General features: G+C 50.5%; 1 protein-coding gene across 5 annotated transcripts in view; it reads right to left on the reverse strand.

Moving 5' to 3' along the window:
* The window catches only part of LOC144178612 (coronin-2B-like), a 152,396-nt gene that overhangs the window by 34,551 nt on the left and 92,151 nt on the right, over nt 1–25,694 (reverse strand). For 3 of the 5 annotated variants that reach the window (XM_077706597.1, XM_077706594.1, XM_077706598.1), the window contains 2 exons: nt 2,900–2,948; nt 625–822 (listed from right to left, as the gene is read on the reverse strand). In XM_077706597.1, the coding sequence (XP_077562723.1) occupies nt 625–822; nt 2,900–2,923 (222 nt within the window). In that variant the 5' untranslated portion in view covers nt 2,924–2,948. Of the gene's footprint in view, nt 1–624; nt 823–2,899; nt 2,949–11,622; nt 11,724–25,694 lie in introns of those variants that run through there. The other 2 variants (XM_077706595.1, XM_077706596.1) reach the window with 2 other exon arrangements.

The raw sequence follows: 25,694 nt of genomic DNA on the forward strand, positions 1-25,694 counted from the left end.
CCGAGGGGGAGAATGTGAAAGTGCGAATGCACGGTTGTCGGCCCGCTTGCGGCGCTTGCGCTCGGCCCCCGCAGCCCACCGCCTCGCCGCCTTCTCTTCCATCTCTTCCATCGGGTTTGTAGTATCACGTGTACACCACGCAGTTATCAAGCCGCTATAACGCCGCTGAGTCGCCAACGCACGCCGCTGACGACGTAGTTTGAATGCGTTAAAGATATAAAGCGCGTCACTAACACTGATATCACCGTCGCGTCCGTGGCTTGGTCGGTAGAGCGTCGCGCTGCGGCCGCAAAGTCCTCGGATCGAAACCTGGCGCCGGATGCTGTTTCTTTTTTAAATATAGAGGAGCACTGCGGACGCCGCCGCCGCCGCCGCCGGCGGTGGATGGTTTGGGGTCGCTTATAAAGTAAAAAGCCTCTTCCCACCAATGCATCTGCGTATAGCTACGAAGCCGTCTTTAAAGGGTTCGGTGCATAGCAGAGCGACTTGCGCATTTTTCTGCAGTTTTCTTTTTTTCCGACAATTTGAAAGCAGTTCTCAATGCAGTGGGATTCAAGCAAGTCCGAGACGCTGTGGCCCGACTGTTCCCAAAGGGCAAGGGAGGGGTGGCGGGACACTACTCACGTGTTCGATGGGTATGACGAGGAAGGAGCCTCCGCCGGCACTCTCGGTGACGATGGCGATGAATTTGGGGTTGACGGCGCAGAAGTGGCTGTCGTGCGCATCCTTGGTGATTTTGACGCACTCGTAGCACTGGCCCTTGCGCGCGGGGCTGCCGAACACGTGGCGGAACTTGCTGCTCCGCACGCCTCGGAAGCTCGTCTGCGCCCGCGCGCGTGTGCATTCAGCCGCGAGGAGGCGCCACCGTAGAGGGTCACATAGTAATTATAAGGGGCCACGTAATAATAACGCTTGTTTCTAACGGCAACCTATTACAGCTTACGCTGAGAGCAGCAGCATATGTGCGCGGGCGTGCTGCAAAACTATAACTGCAAAGCCAAAAGCAAAATAACGAAGCGTGCGACTTAACAAAATACTCATACTCATACTCATTTGTATGATACTCATTGTTCGATGATACTCATTGATATGATACTCATTGTATGACACTCATTGTTCGATACTCATTTGTAAATTCATTTAAAGAGCACTGACTACATAGCGCTAGTGGCGAGTAACGAAGGGTTACTTATTGCGCAAATTAAATACGTAATCATTCACGTCAGGCTCGGGGCGCTATTCTACAACCGACCACTGCTTACTTGGTCGCTATGGGATGCTGTCCCACGAGCGAAGTGGAGCGATGCTCGCTAACTTTTGATGCCAGCAGACGATTGTTAACGTGATGTTTAGCCCACAAGGGAACCTCCAACTCGCCCTTGTTTTCACCATAGAAGGAACGGTCAGTATCGGCTATATTACCGACATCTTTCGTCCTCGTGGACTCAAAAGGGCGCTGAAAGCGAGCTCGGTTATGTGAAATCGAGGCTCGCCTTCATATAGCCGCGGTGTAACGGCGAGAAACGTTTTCGGTAAAATCTCGAACGCTTCGCTGCATGGAACAAAGCATATCCGATATATGAATCTTGGAATCGGAGCAAATACTGGCGCCAAAAGATAACGGGCATGCTGTACCGTGACATTAAAGGGACCCTGCAACGCTTTTTCGGCTTTTTTAAAATCTTTTATAAATCTTGCAAAAACTTTTTTACATACTAGCAGAACGTAGTCAACCAACGCACCCAGTACTATTAGGGGGTCGCAAGGTACCTCAGCCAAAAATTGCTGCTCTATGCCCATCAGATAACTTTGAAACTTGTACAAAATATTTTTCTCTCTTTTTCCGTCTTGGCGTTCTTCAAACGCTGGAACTATGTCATTGCAGCGGTGTAGCGGCTTTCCTTTAGTTGCGGCAATGAACGCATTCGATAGCCACTTTAGAAAGAAAAAAGGCCACAAAAGCGAAGCAGAAACGGAAGGCGTATCTGCTGCGACGAGAAAATCGCGCAGTGCCGCTCCGTGCTGGCGATAGCTGTAGCTTTCGCAGTGCTTCCAGACGCAAAGGAAAGAGTGAAAGCGTTTATCGGAAGTGTTGTAGAGTCCCTTTAAGTTACTCTGAACCACGTTGCGCGTTGACACAGCACCAATTTTATTTAGGGCTTGTTGCCCCAAGGTAAACTGGCCACCTGCGAAGGAGAGAAAAAAATTCCGTCTGTACGAACACACTCATTGTGGATGGGTGCATTTATGACCGCCTGGATCGTTGACTTCTACCGCTGACGTCTAATTTGTCGGGACTTAAATTCACATTTACTGCAGTTTCTAGCAGGTTGTTTACCACGTACAGCCCCCCAATTTTTTAATAGTATAGCGGGAGCGACGACCGATCGGCATGTCAGCGCCTTATCACGGTGTCCACAGGCAAAATAGGAGAGGGTGCGCGCACGCGCATAGAACTATCTGTTGTGGGAGCGTCGTCTGCTCCGATGTTGTTCTCAGGACAACACACCCCCTGTTTTTCTTATCTTGCAAAGCCGTTTCGCTGCCGCCAAAGGTAGCTAAGAAGCGTGGGGCACAAAGTCATTCAGATGCAGTGGCACGGGGTGTACCACTCTCAAGGAAACAGCGTAGTAGACGACACTCATACAGCAGATAGCCTTATGCGCGTGCGCATACTCTCGCCTATTTCGCTGCTGAGCACCGTGATAAGGCGCTGACGTGCCGGTCGGTCGCCGCTCCCGCTACATTATTAAAAATTTGGGAGGCTGTACACACACCTCAACTCGCATAAATCGATTTATTACCTCATTTCATTCAACTGTAACATTTCACGTAAACGGCGATTTTTTTCTCTCCTCCGCAGACGGTATGCGGGCAAATGTGAAGAGAGCTGATGTACCTGAGTGTTTCCTTTCTCACCCATAGTCGAGGACCGTTCCAACAAATCACTGTCAAGAGGGTGGGGGAAAAAAGAAGCAGAACAAAAGGCAGGCGTGAACTTAAAGCTACAGCGTGCTAGAAACGTTCGCTAGTGCACCAACACAGCAGCATAACAAGCGTGCCGGCAGCACAGCGAGCAAATAGCGCAGAAAAATCAAACATAAATTCGTGTTTCTTTTTCAACGGGAGAGAGACAAAAGGCCGTATTCGGAGTCCCTTCTCCACTCCATTTGCTCCCCCCACTAGGCTGAGGCGAGGATTCCGCAATGTTAATGCATGGGGAAATCGATCTCAAGGATCTCCTCGACCGGAGACTCGAGTGGAGGAAGGATTCAGAATACCAAGGAAAAACTTGTTGCGTTGGTACAGAGCGGTTATGGGAATACAACTTGCAACTCGGGCTTGATTGCAGACCAAATGCTTCCTCTGCTGCCGCTTTCCGAACATTCTGTTGAACAGGTTTGTCCGTGCTTGAGCAATATACGAGTAAATACGGTACATCCAAAATCAAATGAGAGGCGGCACCAGCACAGACCAACCAGAAAAACGCCGCAGTCGTGGGCGGTAACTAATTAGTAATAACGGGTGATTGGCAAGTTACTTTACTTATTTCGTAACGAGTAACTGCAACAAGTTACTTGTTATCTCCAATAATTTGTTACACTGTTTCTCCATTACCTGGTAATTTTGAAAGTCATACAATATAATGTCGTTACGACCACGTTAATTTGTATACAGACAACAATAATGAAACGACAAATCCCGTTCTTTGTGTACTTGATCGCCTAGAACCTGGAAAAAAAATCGGAAAGAGAGTTTGGCAAAATTTTGCACGTTGTGTTGGCTGAATCGGTCCTGCTCAGTGAATCATAGTACACAATGCAAAACCGCAGTTTCATTACCTCAGGCGTCGCCATCAACAGAGCTCCAGCAACGTGTCAGCAACCGCCGTATACATGCGCGAGCTAACAACCTTCCCCGAGATAACGTAATCTTCATTCCACAAAACAGCAATTTTGTTCGAGCTGCATCGGCAGAGCTCTCTGCAGAGGACGCGGTGTGTTCTCCATCACGTGAGATTTCACACACGATTTTTCGTTGACAATTAACGCTGAGTAATGAAAAGTATTTTTAACCAAATCCCTCGAGGCAGAGATAAAAGGGGACATGGGGTCATACAACACCTATTGACACAAAACGTGCTCATTAATTTTTTTTCGTTTTGCGTCATCCTTTGTATACAGCGGTTTTCCCGCTACAATTGTCGGCACAACATTGTATTGCAACCTCGCACATGCACTACAGATGCGAAGAGCGATTCGGCTCATGGCATCTAACATTAACGAAGTTTCCGTTTAAATTCTCACCCAACCGCTTGCTCTTCTAACTTTTCATCAAAAAGCTGCACCCATCTCTCACAGGAACGGAAAAGTAAATACGTTACTTTTTTCCAGTGACTGCAAAATGTAACGTCTTGCATAACTGAAACCAGTAACAGTACAGTTATTTTTGTATGCTGTAAGACGGTTAATTTCTTTCCGTAAAACGTGCCAATGCATGACTGCTCTGGCGCCGGGCCGTGCAGGGCAATCGACGTGCTGGCACAGTTCATAAACTGCGCGTCAATGCCGAGGAACAAACAATTGAAGCCCGATTGGACCTGCCGAAAACACAATTGCTCCAATTGTAACCATTTGCATTTCAAATTGGTTCCAATTGAATCAAATGGGTTTTCCGCAGGTCCAAATGGACCTCCAATTGTTTTTTTTTCGGCTGGGATACCCATGTATGTATTTCGTCTTTCTCTGTGTGAAGCCCTTGCTCAGCTAGGGAAAAGAAAACGAAACGCGTCTGGGACTGGCAGGGACCGCCGTAGATCCTGGCCCCTCTCAGTTGCGAAGCCCAAGCTTTACCGACTAGACGCTGCCGCCCACGGTGTATGTGGGGCACGAGCGGGAAATTTGAAATTGCTCAAAACCTTGACCATGACCAAATATTTGGTGCAAGAAATTGTGCTTTCGCGCGATATTCTTAGTTCGCTCAGTGAAACCGTCTGCCATTTGCATCTTGCAGAGAAAACATGCGTGCTTCAGCGCGCATATGTATACTTGCCGAATGTTTAACGCTTTAGCTGCTGAACATAAGCCGAATTCGCATGTCGCGAGCTTCCACCTCTTTTGCCTCGCGTTCCGCGATGTCCGTTATGGCCAGCGAGTGACGGCTGGGTATCAACAACATTTGAGCATGTTTGGTAGTTGTTCACTTTGTGCAAAGCGGAAAATGCACGCATATGTTTTATCCCGGTCAGTGGGAGTAAGACAGCATTATCGCACCATGTTGAGCCCCACTCAATGCTGCTTTGTTGCTGAATCAAGCAACGACTATTTTTATACGTAAGCAAATTATATACCGACCATGCTTAGCGCGCTAATAGCACTGCCCGAATTATCATAAACCGCGTGAGCTGTACATTTCAACAGATTTCAGCCGGTAAGTAAATTCACGTCATTCGCCTGGGATTACTACTTAATGTTGGGGGGGATGCTCACATTGAGTTTAGACGACGACCGTTCAAACGGACAACAATGGTAAGACGTAGAAAATGGACACTGGGTGGTTCCCAGCTTTCTTAAGGTGACCGCTCGCAAAAATAACATGTTAAGTTCGTGAAAGCCCAGTCGTTTGTACTCGCCGTAAGCAGCCAGTCTACCGGGATTTTCCCTTATCAGCGCTTACATATATGTCTGCAGCTCGTCGACGCTAACTTCGCCCTACTTCCGGAACCTCTACAAACGTATAACTATTCTCAGCCAAGCCGCTCAATAACCAAAGAGGCGAAGACAATACGATGGGGAATACAAGGTGAACTTATATAAAGAAAAAAAAACCTCCATGCAGAACAACGAGCGGAAGCTTCGAGAGGTTACATAGAACCTTAATCGCGAGAGGAAACGCAGGCTTTTGCGATAGCTGCCTTACCGCCTCCCTGGGAACCTTACGTTGTCCTCGGAGAAAGAACGACAAACTTCCCAAGATGTTGTGGTAAAAAGTCGCTTCCATTGAGCCCGCGCTATTCATTCCTATCTCCACCGCTATCGATGCCCGTTAAAGATTAGGCTTGCCCAGACAGGTGCTAGCAACCGGGCGTTCCTTTTCCAGTCAACAGGAGCGGAAGGCACAAGACAGAGTCGAGTGGATGTCGGGAGCACAATGTTATCGGCTACGTGCTTGCGGTAACTATCGAGCAGTGTGTGGCATAGGTTACCCCGCCAGGCGGGTACGATCAACTTAGAAACAAGCCGCAGGATCCTAATGACGAGCCACTAAGATAAGACGACGCCAGAAGTTCACGACACCGTCCTTTCAATAGCACAACCAGGAACGTTGGCTTTGTTGGCGAGTTTCCCGTCAGATGTTTTCGACAACTCTACGACGCGGGGCGCAGTGGCCGTATAGGTGGAATTCACTGAAAAGTTTAGCTGTCAATTTCTTCTATTGGCAACACTGGAAACGGCCAAGAAAATGGCGCGGCTTGTACCACTGCGCCCGCACGCTGAAGAAGAAAAAAACACCGGCGTGCGTCGTCTGCTCCGTTTCAACCCGATTCTCTACGGTCATGTCAACAGATATCTTATTAATCGCATTCACATTGGACTCGAGGCATTACTTTGCGCTCGGTGGGGTAGAGTTTGGAACGTCCGACGCAAATCACGTGCTTAGCACGGACAAGTTCCACTATCCTGCGGAGCCCGACGTAACCAGTAACGGCGCACTCACATGGTTGCCTGCATGCGGGCCTCGCCAGTGAACACAAGCTATAGCCTCGCCCAAATCCTAGGAATAGACAAATACCAAGAGGGAAATAAAGTCCCAGCTTCTAGCGTGGGGAACGCCCCCTAAGAACTCTTATGCATGCTGTTCCTGTTCCCAACGGGACACGCGGAGAGCGGCCTCCCGAAGAGCATCGCACTGGGCGATTGAAGAGGACGTACGCCAGGTGCGCATCGCCATGGCGGGACGTGGGCCGGAAGCGTGCTCCGGCGGTCGGCGAGGAATCGGCGGAGTAAGCGCTACATTGGCTCGTGTTGTCGTCGTCGGCCATGTCCTCCTGGTCGTCGCAGGGCCCGTCGCCCCGTTCCCCCGGTGCCCATGCGGGCAGCGGCGGCTCCCGGGACAGCCGCGCACTGCTGCTGCCGCCGCTGCTCCTCAAGGGCCCGGCAGCAGCAGAGCAGGGCCTGCTGCCTCCGGCCCTCCTGCCGCCTCTAGCCCTCTTGCCGCTGCCATTGTCGCTGGCGGCCGGCACCCGACGACGACACGAGCCGCTGCGCGTGCTGCAACGCGCACCCATGCGGCCAGTCGAATCGGGCTACTGCCTTTCAAGTGCGAAAGCGCGGGATTCGCGGAGGAGGTGGTGGTGATGGCTTTCCGGGATACGCAGTCCTTCAGAGGAGTGGCGCATGTCAACGGAGGAGGGTTGGACCAAAGCTTGGGAAACAACCATTCGTCAAAGCGCATAACTAAGCCTTCCATCGGGCACAAAGGAGGCCATTGGAGAAGGAGAGGGATATTGAGTTCTGAGGAGAAGAAACTAGCGAAAACAGAAGCATCTGCCAGATGTACGAGCGCGCTTCTTGGTACGCAAGTGCGTCCGTATAGCCTTATTTTCATGCTGAAAATTAAAAAAAAAAAAAAGATTATTAAAATAAGACAGGTCGATCGGTAACTGGGCAAAATTGCAGGTCTTTGTGATTTTATGCTTCAGCTTGTCGCATGATGCCTCTTCCTTTTTTCACTTGACGGACATGCCCGGTCATTTACGGCGGCCTTTTCTTTCCTTCCGTCTTGTGCAAATTATGAAGATGAAGTCCCATAAGCATCATCATCAGTCAGTTTCTTTCTTTTTTTTCTCTCACTCCGTTTCTTCTTCCTGTGCCAAGTCCGTCGCACTGGACTGCGAGAGTGCATCAAGTCAGCCGGGCTAGAGCTTGTGCTCTGCAGTGCGCTGTGCTACTTGATCTCCTTTTTTTTCCTGATGAAACATTCTCGTCATTAATTGTCGAAGTCAACTCGCCTCCCCACCGCTCCTGGAATGGTTGAGCTCGCCCTGTTTAGCGAGGGATGCAGCAATGATGAATTCTTCGACCGAGAGAATTTGGCATGTTCCCATCTTTTCCTTCGTACTATTCGCTAGGCAGAACGATTTCAGCGCCAAGATGGTGGTGATGATGATGTTCCTTCTGTATGGCACTTGCCCAATCAGGGGGTTGGCCATTCATCAGCGTTCAGCACCAAGGCTTGGATGACGTCCTCTTTTTCACTTTTACTCTTCTGCTTCGGTCTCCTATTCTGGCTGCTTCAGAAACGGACATCGCGGGAAAAAAGGTAGTTCGAAAATTTTTGCCGGCGTACCTTACCTGTTGCTAACGCAATCAAAATTGGCCGCATGTATGCTCGCTTCGCTGCATTTGACGTCGCAATTAGACAATACCGTCTCTCCCGCCCACGAAGTCATGTTTGGTTTCAGCCTGTTGCTCCAGTGGACACCAGTAAGACATCAATGCAGCGACAGAAGCCAACTCGGAAAAGCGCCTCAGGCTCGGTATAGCCGATGCTTGTACGGCGTTCATCAGTGGCTCTGCCGGCAATCAGCCAGTGACCCACCCGTCGGCCATCGGTGGGTCATTACCGGTGCGCACCCAGTGTCACCATATCAGCGTCCACCAGTGGCATCACTCATTGATCGCCAGTAATAACCCAGCGGTGACCCACCGGTCACTGGTCATCACCGGTCACCGATGGCTCGCGGGTAACTATTGGGTTACCTTTGAGTGGATCACAACTGAGTCACGTGTAGGCTGGCGACCACTGGTGACCCACGGGTGGTTAACGGGTCATCACTGGTAATCGACGGTTGTCACCGGGTCATCACTCATAACTGGTGGCCCACCAGCAACTACTGGTTATCGTTTCTGGCTGACACGGGTTACAGAAAAACAGACCGACAGACCAAAATCTAAGCGTGTATCTAGCTAAAGAAAGGCCTTAACCTTCAAAAGGTGGTGGCTCGCCACCGACGCATTACTCGGCGGCGAGACGCAAAGCAATTATGTGCGAGTGTATAGACAATGACGGCGTACCAAACTCTCCGCTGCCTGTGTGGCTCACTTATAATAGGGCACGATGCGGATTGTGCATGTTGGCTTCTTCCGGCAAGAAGGCGAAAATCAAACAGTCCCCTCACACGCGAGTGCCAAGGTTACGTCGCGCGTGCCCCCACCGCCAAGTTCCGCTCGACTAAGCTCCTCCGCCCACACGACTGATTTCTCATGCAGTAGAAACACGGCGGCCCTATAAGTTACGGGTTTCCTCCGTACAGATTCACACTCTGTCGTTCCTGGTGGGCGGTTGCGGTGCCACGTCGTGAGGCGTCCATATACGGGGGGACACCTATACGCACGGCCGCGAACAGATACGAGAACGAGAGTTTTTTTGCGTCGTCGTTCTGGGTGCATGATAACTTTTGCGAGCTCTTTTCTGAACATTTCGGCCGTTACTTATTTCGGACATGCGTATGGCACGAGTAAGTGAATGCGTCCTGCTCCACATTTAAAGTTTGACAGATGAGGAGCTGAACGCTTTCTGAAAATGAGTACTAGAGTACAAGAAGGATTAGTTTTGATCGGGGCAGAAGACAGCACGAAGGCCACTCTTTTTTTAAACATCCACGGTGAAATCCTGCGCAGACTCATGAGGAAGGTGTCCAAACAAGCCCTACATCTCCACAGACCTCTGCAACCTGAGGCTCGCAGTTCTGTGGCGCTTCCCTCTAAGGCAGCGGGTAGGCCCTCCTTGTTAATAATGGGCATCAGCAGCCGTGCCCGCCAACCCTCCTCCTCCGAAGCCAAACAGGACATCTTCAGCGAACTTTGCCGAAACATAACAGTGCAGCCCTCCTCCCAAGGAATGCCACTGTTTCACCATGGGGCAAAGCGACGCTCGAGTTCAAGTTCCAGAAGAATACTATACGATTGGAACGAAAAGGATCAATATAAGGACGCCGAAGACTGCCGTAATAGCGACCGTTACGAGGAAAGACAACCACGCCACGATCCAAACGTCTCAATTCCTTGCAAAAAGTTAATCAGGGTACTTGGACACCTCCTTCAAAGCGACGGGGGCGGCCATGCCAAAACTTAGCACATACGTCGGCAAGGAGAACAAGTCCTGAACAGGATGCGCAGAATCACGAACAGACAAAATGAACTCAGTAAACAAGACCTCCAACGACTACGGGATGCACTCCTTATTTCGCGAATAAGGTACCATGCACCATACACCAACTTCACCAAAATAAATGAAGAAAGAATCAACGCTCTGATTAGGAAGGCGACAAAGTACAGACTCTCAATCAGCGTGCAGGAACCACGTACGCCTCATACACTTCCATTAGAGTTCTCAACCAAAACCCTCCAAGGAAAAAGGTATGGGTTGTCTGGACACCAGCTCACGCTTTTCCCTGCGGAACTGCGTTTGCCCACGCCATTTCTCGAGGTCTAACCTGCAGCCTAGCGCCATTAGAGAGTTGGCCAGAGACAGCGATCCCCGTAGGAGCCACTGAAGTGTAAAAAATCCTCGGGGGCAATTGTCTGCTTATGTGCTTTGAGTGCAAAACAAGCATTATGGCTTCCCCTCGAGGGGAACTCGGTAATCGGTAAATCAAAAATCTGGCGTCGTGGCCAAGAGATGCCCCACAAAATGGCCGACGGGTAAACAACAAAAAATAAAAACCGGAAAAAATGCGCGAACACGATGTATATGTAAGCAAGACTGTTCTAAACTACTGGCACGGATCATATATGAAAACGTTGCTGAGCGCGAGGAAAACGGGAATATTTGAGGCAGACCAAAGGACACAACCGAGAGTATATATACACCAGCCTTAGAATACGCGTTGCATTAACTTTTACGATGGTGAATGAAAAATTATAACAGCTTAAAAAAGGCGTCAAAGAAGGGAGAAAAAAGCAACACAAAAGAGCCCTGGTGCGGGCACAACAAAAACAGAAGATAACGAAAAAGCGCGCCGTCCTGCAAATGGCGCGCGAACAGTGAAAATGGGGCCGTGGACATTCTCGTGGCGATAAATAGATATAAAATCAAACAATGTTATCTCTTATTGTTTTCGCAGACGCTTTGTAATACTGCGATTATACATGCACCACGTAGCCAGTTCGCGAAACCCGCCCTCTTTTATCTCGTTATCTCGGAAGCGCGCGCACGGAGAATAGCGATAAGAGGCATTACTTAACTGACCATTGCCGCATTCAACAATCACCGGCACGCTATTCGCCCTTTGAAACTGAGCACGATCCTTTTTTTCTTTAAACCACACGAAAACTACGGCATAAAACCCAAACAAAACGACCGCGAAAGAAAAGAAACCCAAAAAAATTGCGTACCGTTTCTTTTCGCTGTTTTCACTTTTTTTATTATTTTCTCGCCCTCTCTGTCGTCCCGAAATGCACATCAGCCTGTCTTCTTCACCGCACCCCCTTGGATACCGAGCTGCTCAGCCGAGCGTTGCGACATCGACAAATCGTCGAGCATCTCAGCGCGACCGCACCCATCAAACAGGACAGAACGCGGTCGCAGTACACGCAAGTTGCATGCACGTATACGTACAAGAAGAAGGACGTGCGGTGCGCCTCCCAGAGGTTCCTGAGCACGGGCTTGAGGACGCCACCCGCGTCTCTCTGCAGGTCGCGCATGACGTCCGCTTGAGGCGGCGATCGAGACTGAACGCGCGCGCGCTCCCGCCGACGGAGGCAGGGGTGGTTTGACCCAAAGCGTGCCAGCGGAGAGTACCGGCAGCAGCACGTGCTAAACGCTTCGGGGCGGCTCGTGGAAGCAGGCCCGAGCAACGAGGTCACCAGACCTGTCGCCTGCCCGTCATGGGGCCCCCTATGCGGTCATGCCCCGAGGACCGGAGGGGGACGCCACCCTGCCAGGGCCCCCTCAACCTTTTTCGATGCGCGGTTTCCCCCCTCTCCCTCTGTGCCTTCTCCTGGCGAGCCTCTCGACGATGCTGTAGCCAGCGAAGCCGACAATCGTGACACGCATGCGATACACGCGAAAAAGAGAACGTTACCGGAACGGAGCAAAAACTTGCGCTGTCCCTTTTTCGGTGGAGCAGCTCAAAGCGAGAATGGAGAATCAGTTCCGAGACGAACTGAAGAGCACACGAGAGGGTGGAGGCACGCGGCCGGGTGCGGAAATCGGAGCAGGTGGAGCGAGAGGGCGGCGGTGGTGCGGGTTCGAACTCCGGGTGTGCTTCAACCGCGAAAGCTACACAGATTTCTTTCCTGTAGCCCCGCGCACTTTCCAGCTGGGTGAGAGAGAGAGGGAGAAAGAACTTTATTCTGGAACTGTTGGGTCAACGACGAGTGGTGACCAGCGCTTGGAGGGTGCCGGTGACCTGGGCTGCTCGTTCAGCGAATTTTCCTTCGCGAAGCACAACCCCGCAGATTACGTGCGATGTAAAGAAAGCATCATGCACGAATATACAGCGTTGGCGGCATATGTTTACTCAGTGCTGCCCCCCTCCCCCTCCATTCCTCTCCCATACCGAAGGATCTGACTTCGTAAGGATCCCCTCTCCGCAGCATGTCGAGTAGAGGTGCAGGGTAGTGCAGATGGATTGTGTCTTGATCCTGCTCCTTGCGATCCCCGTGTGTATATTTTGGCTCGTAAAGGTGATGAGCAGATATACCAAGAATAACTGGCCAGATATATCGAACCCAGATATATCGAATTATTGCATTTATCGAACAGTCCAAACATCCCCTTGGAAATCCTATGCACAATATTTTATATATCGAATTATCCATATATCGAACTATTTTGCGATCCCCTTGGAGTTCGATATATCCGGGATAGACTGTGCTACCACCAGGCCGACCTTCTTGAGTTTTTTTTTTTCATTTCAATAAAATTATCTTATCTCTTGCATCATTCCAACGCGCTCCCGATTGTAACGCGCGCAGGTAAGTTTACTTATAAAAATTCGAAAAAAAAATTTGAAGCCGATTCTACCTCGCAGATGTAAAAGACATGACACCACGTACGTGTCAGCGGGCAGAATACAACTAAAGCGGGCAACATTCAAAGCCGACTTCGGTTTTGAGCCCGATTGTAACGCGAAAGCAAATTTCAAGGCTACTTTTAGCGAAAAAAGGTGCGCGTTAGAATCGTGCAAATACGGCATACGTGGAGGATGCGTGGAGGATGATGACGCCTTGCGCCCTTCTTGCGTTCTGTATGGCACGATGATGACGTGATGACATGTGATGACACGGTGATGACCAGTGATAACACGGGGATGACCAGTGATGGCACGATGGTGGCGTGACTGCGTGTAGCGGGGTTGTTCCCCATTCAGTACGACTTTCTTCGTGCTCCCAACCAATACTTGCGCTCAAATACATAAATTTATTACACCAGAGCGATGAGAACAGGTAGGTAGTGTAAAACGCATAGTACCGACGTCAAACATGCAGGGTGCCGTAAGCATTTCGGGATACGGGAGGAGGAGCCGGAAATAGCGACATCAACATATTACTACAGGCAGAAATACACACGCTTGCTTTCACGCAACAACAATCGCATAATGCCCGCCTACATAGAGCTGCTCCAGCTGGGCATGTACCGGTAGGGGAGACAAAACTTTGGATTCCACATGAGCGTGCATCCGACCGTGGTTCGCCTGGTGTCGACACCGACGACCGGTTCTTGTGGACGGCCCCTTTTACGCTCTCACGTATGCCAAAAGTATTGGCTGTAGCTGCACAGACTCCGAACCGAAGGGCGGTCGCTCAAGCACCACACCTCGCTTCGAGTATAGTCGCAGGCTCGCGCACTGTGCGGCGATTACGGTGCGCCTGACAAGAGACTCGCAGTCATGTAGTGCTCGCGCGTCGACTGTGTGAAAAACAAAATTACGCCGGATTTTAGCAGGCGCGCCAGAACCGCCCGACAGTGCGCGATCCCACATGCAGCCGCTTCGATGGAAGGGCGGTGTGGTGTTTTAGAGAAAGCTTTCTCTATGGTCAAAGTGTTACACGGGGAATATCCTTGCATTCAATTGTGCGCCCGGTAAAGTGAACAAACTTTACAATATGTAAGCACAGTGGGGTCGCGCTAGCGCTGGCCTAGACGCTAGTCAGGTGCCGCATCGACGCGACTCGCTAAGTGCTCCCACGGAATCCGATATGTTGTCCCGCAGTCCACGTACAGTGTATGTAAGACCCACCGAGGGGGATTGGCCAAGGGATGATAAAACAGCGAGTCAATTGGTATCAAATCATTACAATTGATCAATCGACAATTTTAATCAATCAACCAATCAATCAATCGATCAACCAATTTCGATTACAATCAATATTACAATTAATTGATATTTATTCAATCAATCGGCCACTATTACACTTGACCGATTTCAATCAATGATACCTTCAGCTGACGCTAAGATTCATAGCACCCCGTGCGGTCGTCACTTTAATCCAATTACCTTTACAATCAAGAACTTGTACTGTCCAACTATGACGTGCGGTACAGGGCGGTAAACGCGGTACCCGCATGGCACCATATAGTACACGCCGCCTTCGATTAGGGGCTTCCGCTTCCTCGTCGCCTAACACAATCTCGCAGGCACTCCCATCAACGTGTCATGACGGAACGCATGCGCGTCGACGGCTCATTCTTCTCTCGCGCAACACTCCCACCGTTCACCGTCGACCGAGTAGCGAGAGTGCAAGGGCGGACGAGCTCATTAGCGGACCGCCCGTTAAGCAGCTGCCCGCTCTTAAGCTGTGCGGGCATTTGCATGTGCGCCCAATTAGCCGACTTGCAGCGCGATCGAAGAAGTGAACCAGGCGTCCGTTGCCCCCTGATTGAGTCGCGAACCGCGCGCCAGGACAGCCTTCGTGGGCGTGTCCGCGGAATAAAAGACCGCCGCGAACGCCAGTCAACGCCAATACAGCCACCATTGTCTCGCTGCCAGCAGCCGCTGGCTCGAAAAGCCCCCCGACTTGGCGACTATGACACTCCCGACGACGCCTGGCGAATCGTTGTCTTTGCAACGATCGCTTGTTTCGCCGCTTCGCTAAGCGAAAGTGGAAGAAAGCGAACCGCCCGTGCGGCGCAACTGGCTCAAGGGAAAGGCGTGTTAGATAAGCGATAAGACGGCAGTTGGAGCAAACGAGTGATTTCGCTAAGGATAATTGCGTCTGAAATTAGTCGGGGGTTTCTTTCGGGAGAGACAATAAGCGTGTCTATTGCAGGGAATAAACGTCAACAGTTCGGTGCCTCGAGTATGCCACCATGCACCGCCACGTTCTTCACGTCCAGGAGAGGCCCAAGTGTACGGGGGTGATTATGCTGCAGGAATTCAGGCCATCAGTTTGCATAGCACAGAGTCGATAACTGCGAAATCCTGTTGCATGGTGGCTGAAGGCTGGCGGGAAATACGCAACATCGACGAAGACTGCGAAAGCTGATCTTTGACATGCTGGGCTTATAATTGGCCTAACGTCGATCCGTTGTTGGGTGACAGTCGGTGCAATAGACGGAAGGACCGAGCCTCGACGACAAATACTGGTCCAACACTGGACCAATATTTGTGCAATGTTGGCGTGCTGCCTATGGAAAGGTGAACGCTCGGCCGCCTACTGCGACAGGCTGCAGCAGAGTACGAGCTTGGGCCAGTTGGCTTACGAGTTGTCGAAAAAAAAAAAGAAAGACAGGGCGAAAAACGGGGACACGCGAAAGGGACGCACAGCAGGAGGCTGTCTTCATCCAGCGGTCCTGTTAAGACGCACGCGCTACGTATAGGCGTGGCCGAGTCGATTTCCGCCTGTCCTCACGATACCGGGGGTCTGACTCCCACTCTCGTTTGCCGTGTTTCTTCCTGTGTCTTGGACGATTCGAGTGACAAGCGAACAGACGAGAACACTTCCGCAGTCCCTAGCACCCGTGATTTTAGTGCGCTGAGTACGCGCGTTTCGACTCTCCTCTTCTCTTTTTCACCTGCCCCTTCTGTCCCAGCGCAAGCAAAGCGGGCTATTCAATAGTTAACCTCCCGGCCTCCTTTCCGTCCGTTTGCCACCTACTCCTCCTTCTCCCAAGAAATGCCATCGCATCTAAACCACTACCAGTGCCATACCTTGCCGTAAGCGCGTACCACAGCGAAGGCGGCGCCAGGGCGGTCTTCGTCTAAAGAGCCCATGTGGCCAGTGGAGCGCCACACCTTCCCAGGGCCGCTGCAGGACAGCCGTGCGTGCCAGGCGTGCACTGCTTTTACAGAGGCGGGCCAGCAGAGCGCTGACCGCGAATCGTCGCTGTGGTAACCCCGCTCAGACAGGCCGCTACATCGATGGATGCGATCAATCGTGCCGTTGCTGGACGCGGGAGTGTCCTCGGCACGTCCGGTGAGAGCCGATTGTTGTCCATCCTTCGCGCCGGCCTTGAGTGGCCACCGGTTTGACACGTGGCTGCCGCTGTGTGCACGCTGTCCTGGTGCTGCTGAGCGAGCCAAAGGTGCGGGCTCCATTACCAGCCGCGGAGGGCGTGAAATTATGCCGCGAACAAGAGGCTCTCGGAATGACTGCGTTGCACGATGCGATCTGAAGAGATCAAAATGGCGAATCCCGGGTTCTATATGCGGGGCACACAAATTTAGACGCACAAATTGGCACACTAAACCAAAAGTTTGTGTCACCATGGGAATGTTAATAACTGGCTAATAATGCGGCAGGCAATCGGCTTTCGCGGAACACCACGCGGTTATTATTTCCAACAGGAACAGGTTTAGGCCGGGTTCAGACTGTTGATTGATTGGTTGATTGATTGATTGTAGGGTTTAACGCACCGACGCAATGCAGACGATGAGGCGCGCCGTAGTGGAGGGCTACGGATTAATTTTAACCACCTGGGGATCTTTAACGTGGGCCGAAATCTCGTACACACGGGCGCTTTTGCTTTTCACCTCCATCGGAAAAGCGGCCGCCGCGGCCGGGAATCGAACACGCGGCCTCGTGCTCAGCAGCGCAACGCCTTAGCCACTGAGCCACCGCGACGGGTGGGTTCAGACTTGCCGCAACTGTCCTAATAACTTTAAATAATGACGTTATTTCACGTCTCAGCCAACCGAACTGTGTGGCATGCCGTTTTTTACGTCCAAAAATCACGATATGTATTTTGCGTCGGTAGTCTGAACATAGGCTTACATGTGTATAGAGCCGTATATAGACTAACTCGGATGTAGATGCGAGCATTTATTTCTCTCCTACTCGACACTGCAGAGTAGCGTGTGTGCGCGTATGCGTGTGTGTCTGTACTTGCATGTGCGCGCGCGCTCATCTATAGTCAGAATTTAAGTGGATTTTCAATGTCCTTACCTTCACTGCGCTGCCTTTATTCGCTATAAGAGGAGCCGTTAAATGATTCAGTTGTCTCTTTTTTTTTTCCTGCACTGCGATGCACGTGCAGGAGGTTCTGCAGTAAAACCAGTCCCAGCTTCGGCTGCTCGGATCTTATCAAGGTAATGAGTGCGAACTTCGTGCCTCAACTCGCCATATCTCCGAGAAAGTCTCGCGCGGCCCCGCTTAAGGAAACAAAGCCAAGGCTACACCACCATCGAACGGAAAAGAAACCACGCGTATCAAAACCAGAAGGATGAGGTGGAGAAGAGGAGGAGAGAGAGGGAGGGAGGAGAGAGAGGTAGGGGAGCTGCACTGACACGCTTGAGCGCACGGTGAGGTGGTCCTCGGGAGGGGGACGATGAGGGCGACATCCCCCCCGCAGAGAGCCACTTCAAGACCTCTAGACTCGCGTAGAGCTCACGCATGCACGTCCCGTTTCCGGCGGGCGTTGCGGCAATGCATGCAGCGCACGCGACTCAAGAAAACACTACCTTGAGGACAACAAGGTTTCTCAGTTACCCCCCCCCCCCCCCCACGTGTTTCTGGTTGTCGAATCCAACATCCCCCCGCGCCTCGTGTTTCCGTAGGGGGCGTCATCAGAGCTCCGCTCAGAAGGACGTGCCTTGGGGAGCTGTCTCGTCTTGTCCTGTAGCAGCGCAGGCGGCCTTGCCGTCGGTATACGGCGTTGCGAAAGCGTGTGGCGATCGATGACCGCCGTCTAGACGGCGCGCGCGACCGTCGCCAGACCATATGTGTGTCATTGCGCGGACGGCATGTGTTACTACATCCGCGCGGAGGTCGCGCTCACGGAGCTGCCGGACCTACCGCGGACACCACCGGAGCCCTACTTCCAGGCGCAGCCCGCGGGTGGTGCGCGATTAACGCTTGCACAATTAGGGATTTGGCACGTTAGAGGCCATCGCGAGGCCACTCGCGATCGCAAACGGCCCAAGCTTTTGCCCTCGTAAAATCAGAAATCGGCCGTCGTCCCAGATAAACGCACCTCGCGACGATGCACTCGCATTTCAAGGATGCCCCTGTTGGTGCTTGCAAGCGTAGTTGCTGTAACACACGCCACGTAGCCGTACGGTCAGCATTAGCCGACTTCGTTGCCGTTCCATGTGTACACAAATTGTTGCTCTCAAAAAGAACAATTGTCGTTTTGTTTCCTCTGCAGCGGGTGTAGCTTGTCTTACGTTACAGCTATCGCGGTAGTTTCACGAACGGGTGGACAAAAAAAACTTATGATATCGAGATATAAATTCTTTGTAGCAAGAACGAACGGTAATTGGATATACGTCTTAGGAAGAGTTAAATTTTCAAGCGTTACTTTATTATTTCATCACGATAACTCCAGGTCCAGCTGGAGAAATGAGTGTAGGATGTGGAAAGAGATTGCATAGAGTCGTAATTGTTTTTGTAAAATTTATTATGAATAGGACGGCACTAGGCCTGTTGCGGTGGGAGGGGGAAAAGGGAAGGGGGTTACGTGCGTCGCACTATGGAGGCTTCACACGCAAATGTCCACAGTGAGAGTAGAATTCTCTTGTGGTCGTGCGTTGGCCGGATCCAGTCCTTGTATGTAGATACGGATGACGGGCGATGTTTGTGACGTGCGTCCTTCAGTCCTTCACAGTCCCACACCAGGTGACGCATGTTAGCCGTCTGGGCGGCCAAGCACACACTACACTGGGGCGGCGAGAAAGGTGGCGGGTTCGGCTTCTTGGAGTACGTCTGTGCGTGGTTCCACCTTGCCACCACGTCCTCCGTGACGGCAAAGCCACTTCGTAATAAAAGTTTGCTGGAAACTTAGAGGAGAACCTGGTGTGCCCATTGGCGGGGCGGGAGACTCCGTACGGCCTGGGTAAAAAGCGTTTACTTATTGATAAGAAATTAACTTTACGATCATCGTAGCTATTCTGCGCAGCATGTAATCATACATGGCAAGTTCAAAGGCCTCGACAATCGTTCTCTTCTGCTTGGTCCCCCTGATATATTCCACGCACTTTGGAGATTTCTTCCGTAGCATTGTTTCCGGGCTGCCTCCTATAGGCCTTCTGTTTTCCTCTCTTGTTTGGGGTTCTAGATAACGGCACGTACATCCCTCATTTTTACTCCATATAGGCCGATGTCTCACCGTGAATCTGAACCTCCGAATAACACTTCGTTTCCCGGCCGCGGTGGCCGCGCTTTTCTGATGAAGACGAAAAGCAAAAGCGCCCGTGTGTACGAGATTTCGGCGCACGTTAAAGATCATCAGGTGGTCAAAATTAATCCGGAGCCCCTAACTATGGCGCACCTCATCGCCTGAGTTGCGTCGGCGCATTAAACCCTACCATCAATCAAAATCAATCCAGAAAAAAAAATCCACTGGGGATTCTCACACTATCGGGAGCTAGATGTGTGCATTTGGGCATACCGCCGGCCTATAGCAGACGTAGATTACCGTATCGAATTGCGTCATTTCGTCTCGTTCATTGCCCGTTTGCGTTTCTCCCAAACGTGAAACAAAGAAAAAGAAAAAGAAGCAGCTATACACCGGAGGCAAACGTGTGGTGAACGTTAAATTTAGTGTCTGACGCAGACGCGGGTATACCAAGAAAGAAAGAGAAGAAAAAAAGAAGAAAAGAAACTACGCGAGCTGGCGGCGCGGAAAATCGAGGAGAATTACGCAAAGCTGGCGCCGTGTCTTGGATTCAGTCTGCGTCGTCGCTTGAAGTTTGGTGCGCACTGGCGATTCTGTTCTCACAATTGTATACATATAGGAGAACGAAGGTCGCTGTGGTGCAGGCCGTTGCCATGCCCCGATCACGTCCATCGATGCAGTCTGCTCGCTTTGTTGGCGCACCGCGTTCAGTATACGTGCAACCTCGCCAACGGTTATCAATGCCATGCTCAACACGTACCAAGAACACGCCATTTAAACGAAAGCGTTATGCCCTTGAAGTCGGAGAAGTTGATTTGTTCGCCACCAGCAGCTGTCTTGCCGCAATTTGGAACACGCTTACTGCCCCTCGTTTATCCAGTTGGCATTGAAAATAACAGGAAACAGAAAGAAAGAAATGGGGGGGGGGAGAGAGCTTGCGAACACGCACGATGCTTTTCTGAGCTGTTTCACAATGCGAAGAAGTATTGTAGCAACAAGCGAACAACATGTCGCTGACCTAAATCTGGATATAGGTGACACACAAACAGTAATCGTTATAAACGCTCGGCCACGGTGGTAACTAATTGCGCGATCCGTTTTGAGTTGTTTGACGTGTGCGTGGTCTCCGCGAAACGCTACTCAGCCGCTTTACGGACGATGTGCTGTTCCCGGCACTAATGATACGCCGAACGCGAGTGTGCGTGATGCTCATCGGCGCTGGTATACCGAAGATAAATGAGAACGGCTAGACTTTGTTATCTTGTGTCGCCCTCACCTTGTTGTTACATAATATTGCGACAGGCGGTGTTGTTCTCGGCAGCAGAATCGATATAAGAACCAGGCATCTTATCCATTTACAACCCTCTCTGGTTGGCCCGCACACATCACAAATTAATTGGAGACTACCTTTGACCGAATTTGGTGGATTAATTAATATTTGGCAATATTACATGACTACAAATAGCACCCAAAGAAGGGAAGAAGGTCTTTAGATCTCGACAACACCTTTACAACCTTTTAAAAAATAAAAAGAAACCCTTTGGAAGGGTGTAATTAACAATAAAACACCCTTTAAATGGTCTACTGTGTTTCTGCTGGAGTATAAGGGTGTTCTAAACGACGAAATACCCCAAGGGGTGTTTTCTTTTCTTGTATTTTTTTTACTCGGGTGTAAGCGCGTAATTTATTGACAGTGATTTACACCCTTGTTACAGTGTACTGGAAGCGACTCCAACTAAGAGGGAAGTACAAAAAAAAATGCGAGGCTCTTGATGGGTACAAGACAGTAAGGTCATGTGAAGTTAATTAAGTGAATTTGTCAATTGAATTAATTTCACTTTTTTTTCCGAGCCCCCCGCTTGTCGGAAATAAACTTTTGTCTTATCTTTATCTTATCCGCCTTTCCACCCGGTGAGTGTTAGCTAGCTTTGAGCACGATAACACCGTCCGCGCTGGTGTCCTAGTGCACGGATACATATACCGGAGGGGCTGCGCTCCCTTCCACTTTCTTGGGTGTTTATAAGTGAATGTAATCGTTTCTTACGCTTGGGGGGCTACCCCAGCGCCGCCTCCCCGGTAGCCTATAGTTCGTATGGCATCGGACCGGTATTCCCAAAGCCGCGGGTTCGGCTCCCCCCAGGGAGCAAGTTTTTCTCCATTTTCTCCATCTCAAACATTTCAATAAATCTACCACTGTTAATGCGTCCCCCACAGCTGTGAACGGCCGCGCATCGTGCCTGCCGCCAAGTCACCATGCAGATGACTCCTTCACTAACTAAGAACAAGAAGATGCGCGTTCTTGCTTTTGTTCATTTCATGTGTCTTTTTGCCCTTTCTTTTTGTTTCTTTTTGTTCTGTCCGTGCGTTTTCCCACGCCATGTCGGCGAGGAAACGAACGAATCGTGGCGCCGGCGTCATCGTGACAGCCGCCAGCAGCAGCCGCCAATTGTGGTAAGTACTACAAGTCCGAAGCTCCCACTCCCAGAAGAGTTCAAGCACCATCACAAATGACTGGGGAGGCAAGGGGGAAGCGCGGAGGGTCCTAATAAGGGTGAGCGCGCGAGGGACTCTGGGTGTGCACGAGGGGGCACCCAGACGGGTAAAAGTCGCGCGGAACCCGGCCATTAAAAGCTCATCTGCCCGGCTCGCGTCTCTCGCGAGTTAACCCACAACCGCGGGGCAGTGTTGGCTTGAGGCGAGACGTGCGACTGGTGACGTCACGGGCGCCTCCGCTCCAGCTGCTTCGACGGCGGGCAACCCTTGGAGTCCAATGGCCCGCACAAATAGAGCCGTTCCGGGAGGCCAAGGTTCAGTGGCGCCTCATTATTACGGACCACCACCACCGCCGTCGCTGCCATCCTGAAAGTTCGCGTGTCACGGCGCCGCAGACGTTGGCTGAAATGGGGCGCTTAATAGACCAAGGCCTCGTTATTTTGTTTCGCCGTTGCCAGGTTTGTAAACCGTTCATAAAAGCCTTTGAGAGTCACCCAAGTCTGCCTCGCTGACCATGAATATTTCTGTTCAGTTGGTTTCTTTCATTTCACTGGTCGCTGTGGCTAAGACGTGGCTCTACTGAGCACAAGGGGGTGTCTTGGATTGGAGTGGAGATGTTCGGTGTCTCAATGCTCCTTGTTGGTATAACTGTAAGAAAATCCCCTAATTGGTGCTCGCAGCGTTCAAAAGCTATTTGTTCGCTCCTTTCCACATGTAGGCAACACCAGGTTTTGTTGTGGTGCAGCAAACTGCACAGGGCTGTTACGACGAATTTTCGGGCGTGAGGCACGGTATACTTAAACGAGTAAATGCTTCAACTCTTCTGCCACGGAAATTCATGAGGCGAGTTTTGCTTGCAGCTGGCGAGGTTTGCAAGGGGAAAACACAGCGCCACAAACGAAAGCGCGCAATGTCAATGGACTCCGCGCGGTAAAGCTGCATGACCTAACGCCGTCATACATATCACGATATTCAGTGGATGAGCGGGCTGTTTCGCCGGGTATTGTGTTGAATACTTTTTTTTTTCATTAGCAGGCACCATTTGACATCCAGTGAATGTATCCGCTATGATTCGTTTGACATGAAATATCTGCGAAACTATATATAAGCCCGATCCACTTAGTTGGAGCAAAAAAAAAAAAAAAGAAACAAAGTAAAGCACGCGATACGCACGCTGTTAAGATTAAATTTATGCAAACATCACTCTTCTCTCGGGGCCGGCTCCGCCCCAAACAGAGGGTAATTAATAAAATTGAGGGCGCTTAAATCGCTTCGGGCATGTGAGTGACCTTTTCGGCATAATGAAAGGTGCGACTGCAGTTTAACACTCGCCCAGCGCGAAGATCGCGCGCATGTAAGCCGGGGAGCAGTAACACTTTTTTTTACCAATCAACCAGTGGAAGCGCGACCTAGCCCTATTTAGTGCTTTTAAAAACCTTCCTTTCCTTCCCAGAATACACTGCAGCCAGCATACCAATTGAGACCGGCGCATCAATTAACTTTCTGATGTAAAGAGAGAGAGAGAGAGAGAGAGAGAGAGGAGAGAGAGAGAGAGAGAGAGAGAGAGAGAGAGAGAGAGAGAGAGAGAGAGAGAGAGAGAGAGAGAGAGAGAGAGCAATCTTTAATGATTCTGGCGATGTCAGCCGGGCTAAACCGCCTGGCTTGCTATGCCAGATGAATGCGGTGCTGAATGCCAGATGAATGCCAGATGAATGCGGCAATGATGATTATAATGATGAAGAGGAACACACAGAAAGGCTTGTGGCTTTTAGATAGGCCAATAAAGCTTTAATAGAACGACAGGCACGTTTGGAAGAATCCCAGGGACCTAATACGTCCCTCAGTTCTAGTCCTGCGGAGAGCGGCCGGCCCAGAGACAGGCTGCGAGACATACTCTTTGCGTACTAAATCGCGCACAGTCACAGATGAGGTGCTGCAGATCTTCACGCACATCACACTGTGGGCACAGTGACCAGGTGGACTGGTTCATTTTGTCTAAGTAGTATCGCGTGTATAGGCGACGTTCAAACACATACGGTGCGGGAAAGGGGGCCTGTGCCACACAGACCAGGATGTTTCCCGCCGTGACGTACAGAAAACGCAGAATCATTTAAAAAAATCACTCATCGCGTATGGCATATATCGAAGGCGCCAAGGGAAAAGGGCCGGGTGTGCGGAGGTTTGATTGATTGATTGCGGAGTTTAACGCGCCGACGCAACGCAGGCGATGAGGCGCGCCGTAGTGGAGGGCTCCGGATTAATTTTGACCACCTGGGGATCTTTATCGTGCGCCGAAATCTCGTACACACGGGCGTTTTTGCTTTTCGCCTCCATCAGAAAAGCGGCCGCCGCGGCCGGGAATCGAACCCGCGACCTCGTGCTCAGCAGCGCAACGCCTTAGCCACTGAGCCACCGCGGCGGGTATGTGTGCGGAGGAGGATCCAATCCTTCTGGCGTTCATGCAGAGCGATAAAAATCCTTCCTTTCACTTCTGATAGGTGGACGTGACTACGTAGGTGTGTATATAAGATAGCTTAAGCGGATTCGAGCAAGCGGGTTGACCTTTCACACAGCCGTTACGCCTGTCACCGGACGTTATCACTTATTTAATTTTATTTATTTATTTATTTATTTATTTATTTATTTATTTATTTATTTATTTATTTATTTATTTATTTATTTATTTATTTATTTATTTATTTATTTATTTATTTATTTATTTATTTATTTATTTATTTATTTATTTATTCACTCACAAGATACTGCCAGCTTCACTTAAGAAGCCCTAGACAGGAGAATACAAGCACACTCTATACAAAAAAGGGGAACAGGGGTAGTTCTGGACAACTATGCAAGATAACGCGCATATAGCAAATAAACGAACAAATTTTGTTCGCACGGCAAAGTAATACAGCAAATAAAGAATGCAGGAATGGTTAACCTCGAAGGTTCAGAGTAAACACCACTTGTTTACTCTGTGTAACATCAAATCAACATGCAGAGCACATTGGGAAGCAAAAAGTGGAAAAAGCAAAGCCAAATTATTTAGAATAAACTGCAAACCACTGGAAAATCGTACCAATGTGGAGGAGCAACTTTATTCCCAAACCTGGCCTCTATTAGGCGGCGCGAAAAGACAAGCGAGAAGATAGGGCGTGAGAGTTCTAGCCCACACACGCTACAGAATGGTCCGAGACATCAGCTCAGAAGAAGGAAGCGAATGAAGACGGTGCCAGGCCCGCCACTCGTAACGACCGTGCGAACAGAGATACACGTGGTCAGAGACTGCCTGTTCCGGAAGTGCCCGAAACACGACAGCATGAAAGGCAAGTCACGTCTATACAAGCAGGACGGAAAGCTGGACGAGTTGATTGTGGAGTTCAGTTCGAAGGAAGAAGGCAAGCGCTCACCACTTTTAGGGGCGAAGCCCCTTGGGGGCTGGGGCTGTTGGCCTCTCCTGTCGTAATCGTCATCTCATGTAGTCACGGTACTAAAGCACCGAGAAACTCGTTTACGCCTAGCGCTAGAACGTAACTGTACTAAAGAAAACATCGGGACACTCGTTTACAGCTCGCGCTAGAGAGCCTCGAGCTTCAAAGACAAGAGGTTTTTACAGCAAGGCTGTATCTCTCCTCCCT

This window comes from Haemaphysalis longicornis, unplaced genomic scaffold (genome assembly GCF_048455015.1).
Source record: "Haemaphysalis longicornis isolate Haplotype H1 unplaced genomic scaffold, Haemaphysalis longicornis Haplotype H1 scaffold_4, whole genome shotgun sequence".
Taxonomy (NCBI): domain Eukaryota; kingdom Metazoa; phylum Arthropoda; class Arachnida; order Ixodida; family Ixodidae; genus Haemaphysalis; species Haemaphysalis longicornis.